The sequence below is a fragment of the Bombus vancouverensis genome, chromosome 4, assembly GCF_051014615.1.
Source record: "Bombus vancouverensis nearcticus chromosome 4, iyBomVanc1_principal, whole genome shotgun sequence".
Classification (NCBI taxonomy): domain Eukaryota; kingdom Metazoa; phylum Arthropoda; class Insecta; order Hymenoptera; family Apidae; genus Bombus; species Bombus vancouverensis.
In genome coordinates this window covers 11,918,310-11,931,353 of record NC_134914.1, presented here as the reverse complement: position 1 = coordinate 11,931,353, position 13,044 = coordinate 11,918,310, and the positions used below count along the sequence as shown (strand labels likewise).

General features: G+C 36.3%; 1 protein-coding gene across 9 annotated transcripts in view; it reads left to right on the top strand.

Annotated features, from left to right (window-relative positions):
* The first annotated feature begins 267 nt into the window (after positions 1–267).
* Dh31-R (Diuretic hormone 31 Receptor) overlaps positions 268–13,044 on the top strand; it is a 164,979-nt gene continuing 152,202 nt past the window's right edge. For 2 of the 9 annotated variants that reach the window (XM_076617945.1, XM_076617951.1), the window contains exon 1: positions 9,805–9,828. In XM_076617945.1, the coding sequence (XP_076474060.1) occupies positions 9,820–9,828 (9 nt within the window). In that variant the 5' untranslated portion in view covers positions 9,805–9,819. Of the gene's footprint in view, positions 864–1,733; positions 1,827–2,269; positions 2,774–9,804; positions 9,829–12,985; positions 13,004–13,044 lie in introns of those variants that run through there. The other 7 variants (XM_076617948.1, XM_033334238.2, XM_076617947.1 and 4 more) reach the window with 7 other exon arrangements.

Sequence of the window (13,044 nt, the reverse complement as noted above, 5' to 3'; positions counted from 1 at the left end):
TTTTAATTAATTCCAGCATTACCAGTCTTATGGCAATGAACGTGTTAGTACGATATTGTTAAATATTGTAGTTTCCTAACAGATTGCGTATAAAATTAAGAATTTTTGATTTTGGTTATGCGTATATTTATGACGGCAATTTGAATCCAATCGAATCGCAGAGTGTGCGCGGTAAGGGTTGAAGCATCAGCAGCGCCATCATGCCGGTAGTGGTTGCGCGCGCACTTCGAGTCACGTTTTCTATCACTAGAAGTGTTCAGTTGCCGATGCGCGGCCGCGTGATTCGCAGTTTTTAAAGTTCTTGTTCGAAAAAGTTTCTCAGTTTTGGTGTTTGTGTACTCGTGCTTCGGTTCGGCAACGAAATAATGACAGAAGCTTCGTGTGACAAAACGGTGATTCATCAAATCCCAGCCTCTTTAAATCTGACACATCTCATATAAATCTGGTAACGACGCTAAATAATTCGCGGTAAAATAACCATTGTAAAGAAATCTTAGTTTTCATTTCAAGTATTATAACTTTTGTTAATTAAACTTTTCGTAACATGTTACTGTACTACGTCGTGTCATGGTAAATGATTCGTAAAAAGTATATTGGTACGAAGTAATTGAAGATTTGCATCGGCATGTGAATATTGGCAGGCATATAAACTTTGATTTAGACGCCATTTAAGTATGAATGTACTTTTAACGACCTCTATGAATGTGCTATTAGACCGTTGTGACATATTTTCAAATACTGTTTCTCTTTTACTGATTCTTTGCTTATTTTCTGCTGCTTCTAATTTAAGGAGTCTTGTTTATAATTCTTCGCGAAGTAAATTTTCCTCCTCACATAAACTTAAATATTCGAACAGGACGAAGGTAAACGCAACATATCGATGTTTCCACAGGACATTGTAACAAAATATCGTTATAGAATAGAAACAGATTTTGCTCGATTCTTATTGGTTTTCTTAGGTTAGGATTAAATGTAGATTGATACAATAAAGTGATTGTGTTTAAAAAAGTAGCGGTTGCTTCTAGGGGATGTCCCTAACAGTTACTTTTTTGCGAAGATATTTGATTTGGTAGTATTTTTGCTATGAAATGTTTTCTATGAAATTATTTTTAGTATAGTTTCTAGATAGTTTTATGCAAGACGCATTAAATTAATATATCGTAAATTACATTTGGCAAATTTAATGTTATATATAAAAATGTAAATCTTTGCAAGATTGCTTGTTGAAAAGGTTATTTTTTAAAGCTGCGTGTTAGCAAATCGGAATTTGGAATTTGAAATTGAAATATTTTATTAAGTAAATTTCTTGCTCTTATATTCATTTTGTTTCAATTAATGATTGTAAGTATTGCAATATATTACCCTACCGAATGTTCACAGAATTTGCTCGTTACTTTAGGTTTGTACTTTCTATAAGAAAACAAATTTCACGTAGTAAAACTTTAATCAAAATAACCCGAACTACCATGCCGTCGCGTCCGTGAGATTTCATACGGGTTAACTGTACCTTATTTGCCAAGTATTCCGAACTTCTTTGCATCAATGTAGCTTTCGAACTGCTAACAATAAACCGGAAATGCTTGAGAACAACGGGATCTATTCCACGGTTGATTGCCGTTTGTTGTGCTCACTTTTTCCATTGTCGAACGTTCAACCGCTATTAAACGTTTAACATATATTTACTGAGAATGCTTTCGTAAAAAATAAATTAGACGATTCATGTCGTAATTCAGAAAGTTAAATTGAACGAATCCGATCAAAATCTCAGTCGTAACAAGGCACGATTGTTCCACGCATCAAATCTTTTTATTCAACGAGGTTCCGACGTAAGTTCGAAATTTTACGTTTTTTTACGCAAAGACAAAAATAAGAAAGTTTATACAGAAATGTTATTATCCCGCAAAAGCCTTTAAACGATAGATTATCAATAGGATTAATAGAATTAGACTCGTAGATTATTTACAGATTATTCATAGAATAATCATACGATTTTATTATGCACAGATTGTCATAGATCGTTCGTAGATTATTTCCAAGATTCCAATATTTGTCTATTATTTGGAACATATCGTACATTTGAAACATATCCATGGATTATTCCTGAGATTGTATTACATGTAAATTATTTGTTAGATTATTCGCGCGATTCTATCATACGTAAATTACTCGGCGATTATTCGGAAAAGATTCTTCTGTAAAAAGATAAAATATCATGAATAAATTGCATCGCGATGCGCACAACTATAAATTCACTTGCCTCGTTCTTCAGAATAGAGAGAAGCGTGTTTTAATACTTGATGTGTATCTACTTTGCGACGGGCAACAAGATTCTCCACTTTCCCGATATAATATCATAGCAAATTCGATAATGATTGCGCATTTTGTCGAGATAAAATCGCCGGAGAAATGAACTAGGAAAGGCAATGGGAAAAATAAAATAAAAAGAAATTCGATGGTTTGACGAACAATCGAATGTGACTGATAATATGAATTCGATTAACTGCAATTATTACAATTACCAATGAAATTAAACTACTCTGAAATTGAGCTACTCTCAATGAAAACACGTGGATACTCCGTGAATGTAAGATGCTGGTTTCTTTCGTCGAACTGAAAATGCTTTGATCTAAAGGAGAATCGGTTGATCGCGGCTGCAGATCAATTAAATCAGTTCGGTTAATCTAGTCGCGATTAAAATGCAGTGAATGATAATGAATCGCAGCTTCCGCGCATATTTCTGTTGTCTGTACACCGGTTGATCATCGTGTCCTTGGTAAGTACCTTGTTTTATTATTCCAATGATATTGAATCTCTGCGAACCGTATAGCCCTGACACTCCGACAGCAATTATTCTCACAGATTCGGTCAATTATTTCCCGTCTGCACCTCTCATTGTGTTGATCCGCGCCGACTAATGTACATTAGCTTTCCACGGTGAAACGATAATTTCCAATTTAGAAAATATTCGCGACCGAGGAGGTCTTTTTATTTCGAAATGTACGCGAAATTTGAGAGGGTCGCACGTTGAACCGGAATCGAAATTTAGCGATTCGAGTTTAGCAACAGAATTTCGGCTTGTTAAAAATAAACTAAAGAGTAGGAAGTTCGTTATTTCGGTTTATATTCGTTATGATGTTTTCTGGCGATAGAAGAAGAAATAATTAATCGGGAGTATTTAACCGCGAAAATATCGCGAAGAATAAAATATCGCTAAGAGAAACCTTGAAACGTTCGATTTCATGACACAACGCTCGAATTACTGAAATTCGTTGTTTTCGTTCATTGCTCTAATTCACTTTGGAATGAATGTATCGACTAAGAAATTAGTTACGAATTGTCATTTATAAATCGTCAACTACCAAATTCCGTTTATCGATCGCCGTAGATCATTTTAAAAGAGAAGATCCGCCAATCATTTTTTATAAAGGCAACAGTAAAAAGAGGAAATCGTATTCCGCTCGTATGTTATTCGATTGGAAGAACATCGATGCAGGAAAATCTGCAGCGGTGGATTTTCATGAAGCTTTTGGCGCGTTTGCCAGCGACGAATCCTATAAAATATTCAATGGGAAAGATCGTTTTAATCTGAGCGAGTAATCTCATACAATATGAAAGAATCTGGAAAATTCCAATAATTTTGTGGTTTTCACAAAGCCAGCGATCAAATGTTTCATGGTTTAATCCTTACGCAGTTATCATAAATTCCTGCATTGAGAATAGAAAATTGGTCGTCGCGTAGAAAACGAAAAGTTCTAAAGCGACTAAAGAAATTTTAGGAAGATCCCGCTGGTGTTCGGTCCCAGGAGCAGCGTTTCGTTGGTATGAGAAATCGGCGTTTCGAAAACCCATTTCCGGTGTGCGTTTGAACGTTCGACGTTCAAACAGAAGAGGAAAAAAGAGAGAAGAACGATACTTGTTACACACAGAAATGAGAACGCTATCGTTGCGTGAAATATATGTATGTACTGCCTTTGAATCCCTCGTGGACAGTGGACATTGAAACGCGAGCAACGAAAGAAAACCAGGAAAGTTTCACGAGGTCGCTACTCACTTGTTTCATATTCTCTTGGTTCCGTATTCAGTCTCGCGTGTAAAATCCAAAGAATGTTTGCTATTAAATACTTATTGAAAACTCTTATTGAAATGTCCTTGGAATATTTTTCTATTTCTCTTTCATCTCTGGACGAGAACGATTACTCGCATGATCTTTCCTTATGCCATGAATAATACATTTTCTTATCTCGTTGCTAATTTCTAGAGTGAAATTGATGTTTCTTATTTGACAAATTTGCGTGCAAATTTATACTTGTTAACTTGTTGTTCCTTGTTAAAGTTTCTTCGATCGAGATTGAATCTTAATTATCAGAAAACATGCGAACTTCTCCGATTAGGACAACTCTAAACGAACGTTTCTTTGGCTAACGAATTTCTATCTGATCGATGCTTCAAATAATAGAAGCCGTTTTATCTATTGGGAGAAGCTCGAGATTGGAAAATAAAATTTGGAGGACTGCGTGGTAAGACTTGCAAGGAGCGAACGAAGCTTGCGAATATCTCGACGTTATAGCAACCACATCATCGAAATTGAAATTCTCGTTGTTGTTTGTAAATCGACCGTGTAATATTATGCTGGATTTTATGGTGGATGCTCCGTTTTCATGGTGATCCATCACGGTTATTTACGCGTAAAGGCACGAAGATGTTGTTCGAAGTATCGAAGTGCCCGAAGAACAAGCTTGAAGCGTGCAGGTATGAATATCGAAATGGAAAATAAAATTTATTCCCACGGGTGAAACGAGAATATACAGTTGTTTTTCGAGATCTCTTTATTTTAGAAGAGATATTTCTGAAACAAAAAGTGCCGCTTAATTTCTATTTATTCGTTTTATTTCTCGTAGAAAATGTAATAGATTCTTATTTTACTTTCAGTGGAAAATCCTCGATGAAAAGTAGAATTTCATTTTGTTCGGTCGTCGGACGCGATAGATCGAAGTGTTTATTTTTAATGAAACGATTTATTTAATTTGTATTATTCAGATGCGAAGTAAGGAGGGTTTAGATTTCTCTATTTCCTGCTCGTGGGAGTTCATTGAATCGAAAATGGGTTATTCGGATCATAGACAAGAGTTAATTCCCAGATCGAAAGTCTGTCGCATGTGGCTTCTTATCATTAAGCTTCGGCTTTCGCTTTTGCCTTCTTTTCTTCTATTTTAGCATCTCTCAAAATAGAATATTTAGAATAGAATACAGTAGTTAATATTACCTTGAGAATAACTTGACGAGACGGCTATACGTGAAATACTCAAGAAAGCCATTCAGCGAATTTCTTGAAAGAATTTGTCTTATTCTAATTATTTTTTACTATTATTCGAACGATATGATTAATATTAGATGAATGATCCTTTGCAAAATATACTTCGTACGTTGCCCTTTGCTTTGTCAAAAAACTTTTTAACTTGCCAACATTAGCAGAATTGCGTAAGACTTTGTTTTTAATCGGAGGACTGAAGCAGTTTGTTCGTCGTTGATTGCCTCTCGGTTAGGCTTCAATTAAATTTCGATTGCCTCTCAACTATAGCGTTTGGTCGAATCATGGTTAACCTCTGGCTCAGTCTTCGTTAGGTCCTAATTAGATACCAGTTGAATCTTGGCCCTATACGAAGTTACATCGTTGCATCCTAAAACCCGGATTAGCTATATTGTTTTAATCGGAATTTCCAAAATTCGTAGAAGTCACGGTCAGATAACATTTCTTCGAATTTCCTACTATTCGTCAAAATTTGTTTGGTATAGTATTGAAAATAAAATTTTAATAATTGTTTTCCTTCACCGTGGTTCCTATTTGAGGACCATAAAAAAGACACAAAAAAAGAAATTCCTACAAATCGCAAGCCTAAATATTTTATATATAGCGTACGTGATTAATACTTTTCAATCTATTGGATAGGCAACTAAGTGATTGCGGATTTTGTCATTAGATGGTATCGACAAAATCCGCAATCACTTAGTTGCCAACGCAATACGATGAAAATATTCCCATTGCTTGGGAAATAACTTTGTTTCGAAAATTGAAAATAAAATGTTAATAATTATTTTCCTTCACCGTGGTTCCTATTTGAGGATCATAAAAAGGAAACAAAAAAAGAAATTCCTACAAATCTCAAGCCTAAATATTTTATATATAGCGTACGTGATTAATACTTTTCAATCTATTGGATAGGCAACTAAGTGATTGCGGATTTTGTCATTAGATGGTATCGACAAAATCCGCAATCACTTAGTTGCCAACGCAATACGATGAAAATATTCCCATTGCTTTGGAAATAACTTCGTTTTGATAACGATAATCTTAATTAACCTTGCGTACTTTTAAAAGACGAGCAACTTGTGAAAATTGCTATGTCCAGTGCTGCGTCGCGTTCTATCTCAGGATAACCACGAAAGCAAATACACTTGTCTGATAGAAGTGTACCAGCGTGGGCGCGGCGCTGTGCCTTACAGGTTCGTGGTTTTAGCGTGCCATAGAGATATTCTGGTGACACACATGTACCATAGTTGCAACCGCCTATGTACGTCGTACGTTATGATACCGAGAGAGTTACTCCTTGATGGCTAATGGCCACGTTAAGAGTATTATTCGGTAGCTTTCCTTGACCTGTACCAGCATCGTCTTCGTTCGTGCGACGTGTATTTCTGTGATCGAAATAAACGCGTCGATCGATCGGAAAGTTTCGAGCCCCAGCCTGTTCCGATACGAATAATTTACGAAGGAAATTAGGAAGGAAGTCCGTCTACAATTTAAAGTTTAACACGGCTAGCTAATATATCTTCGATTAATCATCGGTAATTTCGAATATCAAATTAGGCTAGTCAAGTATCGATATATAGCGTTTGAATAAATTATTCCGAAGCTATCGGTGATTAAATGCGTAGCAAGATTTAAGGTCGTCTAGCGGATCTGAAAAAGATGAGAAGACCATTTGCGAAGAATTTGTGACTGGAATATTATAGTAGTATGTCTTTCATTCTCGGGAATATTATAGCAGGATATTGCATTTTTCACTTATTTTTCTTTTAGCTACTTCTAGGCTTTCGTAGCTCTTTGTTACTTAAGCCTTCGCTTTATAATATCTCGCGATACTACGCGGCGTAGATTACGAATCAAGAGCAACAGAGGCGAGCTGTATTTGCATTAAATTCCAACCTTAACTGTAACTTTAGTTCCGTATTGTGTGTTATGCAAAAGATTGTATCTATATCGATAATAATTCGCGTGCAATATTTCAGTGTTTCTCCTCGGGCATAACGTCGAGGCGATAAATAATAAATAGTCAACGTCGATGAATATATTTGTTGAAAAAATCAGTTAGGCAAGGGGATACTAGGATTATCGGAGTAGTAGAAATTTGTTTCTTTTCGCAATTAGCGTGTTAATTACCGCGCGACCGATAATAAAGCTACAGCAAATATTGAATTAGAAACGAATAAGGATATTTGCATGTCGTTAACCGTGGAAGATGAGTTCTTACACATAATTTAATTCATTTCACTTATTGTAATTTTAGAGTTGCAGAAATTCTTGATTAAAGGATCACCTGGTTGATAGATTAATCCAATGAGTTGTAGGTGGAAATATTAGTAATTTGTAGGTGGGGAAGAAGTTAAGGAAATTAAGAAAGGTCAAACTCTAGAAACAACCGGATTTGAATAATACAGTTTGCGTGAAAATACGTGGATAGAGTCTGTAATTTAGATTCTGAAATATATCTGGATAAATCGGATTTAGGGTGATGTAGAACGCTAAATTATTCTCTTATCCTCAATACCCGTGTTACGTTTAATCAGACTTATTTTCCATTTAATTTGGCCGTAACTTATTCGATATCCTTGAATCTTACGAATTAGGGACTACCATTATAGGTGAATCGATAATAGTATTTATACTGTGTTAATGTTCTTTGACGCGATAAAACTACCGAGGCAAATTATTAAAAATACACACACGTTGAGGGAATATGTTGAATTTCTCGAACAAGTAGGATCAACGATGTGTGGCGCACTTTGCATGAGAAAATGCTAGTGCAATTTTGTTATCTCTCCATCATAAATTAAGGTAATCAATTTATAACGAGTACTCGGCCGTTTTCACAGAATATCATGAGAGAGACTCGAACAAGCCGTCAGATATAGTATTATGAATTTCACATGTCGGATGTAACCATACGTTGTCTGATATTCCATAAACGTCTATTTTCTAGTTTCTGTGGATCTTGCTAGGAATAATTTCATTCGGCTTCAACTACTGTCACGGACGATACCCATTGCGAATCAATAGCGAGAAATAATATAATTATCTATCACCCCACGAGCTTCCTTTCGACGATGGATTCCTACCGCGATGCAATTAGGGTTTAGGAAAACTTCCACACGCTGAGAACTGCCACGAGAAGGCATTAATGAGGAATTACAGCGATGAAAAAGAATTGAACGTTTCAAGGGCAACACCGGCGAAAGAATTTCATAGATTAAAGAATGACGATGCAGATGCATTGAAATCCAATAACGAGAAAGCAGTTAAAGAATGTTCAAAAGCAGGTTGCGGTAAAAAAGAAAAAAAAAAGAAAAGGGAGAAAGAAAACGAATACCTAAAAAAAGGAATTTCAGTAATATAGAGAATGATTCAAATTCATCGGAAATTTTATTCCCAGTAATAAAAGAAGAGTAGTTTACAAAGATATTTGAAAATAAGTTGCAGCAATGAAAAGAACCGAGGGCAGCGCGAAAGGAATTTCAGTAATAAAAAATTACTGAAATATATCAAAAAGAATTTTCGAAACCGAACTTACAGTAATAAAAAGGAGCACAACGCAAGGACAACGAGAGAGATGATTTTACCTATTATCTATCTATCTACGTAGCTTGCGATAGCAAAGAGGAATTGCAACGACCAGAAGGTAAATAGCACGGAAGCATTAAGCTGGGAATATCGAATCACGAGTTAGATTATACTTCGAATAACAGTGTCTCAAATTACTGTCAATTCGCATGTTCAAACGTCTCAAACTCGCGAATCTTATCTCCGTGTCGAATCTACATCGAGCACGAGATATAATTATTACGAGATAAGTCAGCGCATTATAGATTCGACGTATAGATAAGGTTTGCGGAGTTGCGATGTTTGAACATTGATTTACCGCTGTATCGTACTCGTACTGATTTCACCGAAACGAAACCGGAGAACATTTCGTTGCACGTATTCGCTAGATACACGAATCTCGTATAAAACTCGATGCCAGCCGAATTTGGTTACCGAAAGCTCGTGATTTTACCCGCGCTACGATACACGGTTAATCGATAGCCTGGTTTCGATACGATTGTTGCACATGCGGTCGCGTGCTATCGAGCCAGAACGAAGCCGACTGAAAATCCTTTACTTTCAGCCGTTTTCTCCTTCGAGAGACCCTCGTCCGTGCGAAAAAAAAGAGCGTTTGCCCTGTGTATACGTGGAAAGAATGTCCGACAGATGAGGAGAAGAAACAGGGAAAGAAAGAGCGGGAAACTGCGATAACACGTCAAGAGATCGTAAAAGCTTCCTTTATTTGCCTTTGAGAAATTTTGCTGGGTGATCTGAGCGTCTTTGAGGGGCGAGAAATGGAAATAAACCGAGCTTCGAGACAGGCTCGTATGGACTTCTCTGTTTGCCAATATTTTTCCCAATTCCGTTTGGAATTGTTTATTTGACTTTTCGGACGGTTTTGGGAGCTGAACTGCAAGCCCAGCGGGAAACGATAGCAACCTCGAATGTCTGGCTCGTATGTAATGAAAAAGGTAGGGCGAAAACGAGGCGAGGAATCGCTTAATTCGCGTTATACCGTGCGGTTCTGTTTGTTTTCCAAAGTAAATCGGTTACTGTCGAGTATTGTATCGATAACTAGCTGGGCAAAGGAACACAAATAATTCCGATGGTTTTCTACGCCGTAGCTTTTTATTGGATTAAATACGGAAAAGTTTTATTACCGCGCGGTTCTTCATCTTTGGCGAAAGTCGTAGCAGCGGTTGGATAAATATTACGTAGGCTGTGTGATACGTATGATACGATTCGAAAGTTTTAGGACAGTTAGCGTATTTCTTAGGTTGTTCGGAAAGTGTCTTTCTTTCGCAAACGTGCTTTTTTGCAACAGCGCACCTTCGTACAAACGTGAAACCAAGTCTGTGAAATGTCACGCTGTTTATCTCGACAGAACAAAATGGATCGTACGTAATTCGACAAAACAATATAAAACAAAAAACGTTGTGCGTCTATTGTTTCCTCATAAAACGAAAGAAACTTTTCGGACAACCTAATACTTGGAAGCTGAGAGAAACGCAGCGACTATTAGAAGATTATTTATTTTAATTCTTTATATATAATAGGAACGAATGTACGAAGTTCAGGTATCAGGTAAAGCAAAACACATTTGTTTAATTCTCACATTTTGTTCGTAGAATAATCTCGACGCGATGAATGTAACGTAACTTGAAAGCAAAGTATAAACAATTTTAGGGAATAACGTGGAAATTCATAGAAAGCTTAGAAAGAAAGAGCACATGTATACAGACATATTGAGTTACCTTTTTATCACTTTGTATGAAACTCCAACGCGCGTACCATTCCGTAGAGGCAAAAAAATTAAAAAAATTCATGAAATATCTTACGACTTATACTTCGAAGCATAAATAGATGTAGGATAAATAACAAATAAATAGTAAATAAATGGCGATGGAATTTAAATGTTACTTGAATCGACTTCCATGAATAACGTCCGATGTTTAGGGGGGTAACTGGAAGCATAATTTTCCTTCTGACGTTCAGAAGCAACTCTTGCCTCGTTGCTTTGAACCGCAACCGTGTCAAGCCATTCTTTGATATTTGACGACAGGTAGATTACGAATTAATCGGTTGGTAAAAAAGCGATGTACGTAAGACTTGTTTGGCCGAGTCAATGTTTGTATCTCGTTTCGCTCTGCTATCGGTAGAATTCGGTGTAATCAATTTTATATTATATTATTCTACCGTTTGAAAGTTCGTAATTAAAGTTCGTGCATACAGTTCGACCGATCCACAATGGAACTCGTTTACTGCAACCGATGGAGCGATATAGTAAAAATAGAATAGTATGTAATTAAAGAACTATTAACCTATTTCGTTTTCCCTTTAACTTCTGGAGAAAAATATTAATAGCTTTAGCCTGAATTTTTATTTCGTTATCACAAACTAACGGGGAGTTTCGGCAGCTTTTACATTTGAGTGCTTTCGATTGTAAAAAAATGTTACGAAGCAATTACCCAGTTACTAGGATTAAAGGATCGTCAAGGATGATTTTATCGCACTATTCGAACGAATAAAGGCGAGAAAAATCCTCCAATGGAAATAAGAAGCGGATGCTTCGGAAAAATTTCTCCAATTATTTTCAGTGGCATATATATCATTAAATCAAATAATTCCGTTAGATTAATTTTTATAACGTTACTTGAACAAATTTACGTTCCATAACATCGATCGAACAAATTGAATGATCAAATAATTTGGTTAGATATCTGTGGTAATGGAAAATGTGATGTAATGGTTAATACATATATAACTGCGAATGCCTATGTTTTAAGACGGACAAGAAAAAGCAAACAAGGAAGCAAATTGGGAAGCAAATAAATTCACACGAACGGAGCTTCTCCACGAAGAATAGATCTATTGACTTAGCTATCAACGAACGATTACATTCGGTAATGACGAATTGCGCTTTTGTTCTTTGACTACGCGAAGGTTAATTCCGCATTTGCTAGCCGCGTAGAACGCGTTTTAAGTGGAACAAAATTTGGAATGTTTGCATGTATGAGAGAGATGGAATATACCGCATAGAAGAACGTAAAGCGTTTCAGGAATTCTATTCGAAGCTCTTAAATTACGTCTCGCTTCATTCTCCTTGTCGAGGTTGAGGATTTTCTTAAACGCGAAAGAAGTTGTTTTGCGTCGCGAAACTGAATAAAAACTACGATCCTTCTATCAACGAGTTTCTATTAACACGGCTATTTGTATTGTATATTTATTGGCATAGTTGCATATGCGTGATACAAAATAGAAGAACGTTACTGTTATTTATAAAAATATAGCTGACATTTATATGAATGAGCTTTCGGCGAGACGTCGTATTTAAATTTAAATAGACCTGGATCGACAGTGAAATTAACCAGACGTTGGTAATAACGTATTTCAGGACATACGATGCAAATTTGCGCATACCACGTATCATGTCCTAATTTTATGGCAGAAATTTATGAGAGGCGGTTTGAAATTACGTTGACGGTGTACGACACGAATTTCAGATACAACGGACTACCAAACATTTAGAATTTGAAAAATAACGAGACCAGAGACTTTCGATCTAAAATTCAGTTCTTAATAAATTGCGGGACGCTCTATCCAAACAAATATAGAGGGTGAAAATATTTCGAGTTTTGATCATTCGACAAATCGAAAGACTTTCCATTACAAAGTGTAAAACATTGGACACTTTGGAATTTCAAACACACAAATAGAACCTCGATTATCCTGGTAAATTTGCGCTGTGGATATACGTTTGTCCAAGTGAGACACATATCGTCTGTGTTTCAACACGTCGTTGTCAGTTGATCTTTATGTTGCGCGACAATATGCCAAAATCTAAGTGTACCGTTTTCTCAATTCAGGAGGAACGTGAAATACTAACTCGATTAAAGCACTGATGGAACCATAACTAATATTAAATAGCAGCATTTTGCGGCACTGGTGAATCGATAGTGTACGACATTAAAAGGCGAAAGTGTGAAATTTTGACGTAGACGCAAGTAGTGTTGAATCTGTAATTTTTGCAATTACGAACATTTGCAGCATCAGAGATAGTCATCGGGTGATGTGAAACACGGCAAGAAAGTATTTCCCCAGAAAGTGCTCAGTCAGGACGATTGGAAGAAGAAAGACGATTAAGACGTATGTATTTGATACGTGCAATATGTAAAAAAATTGTAATT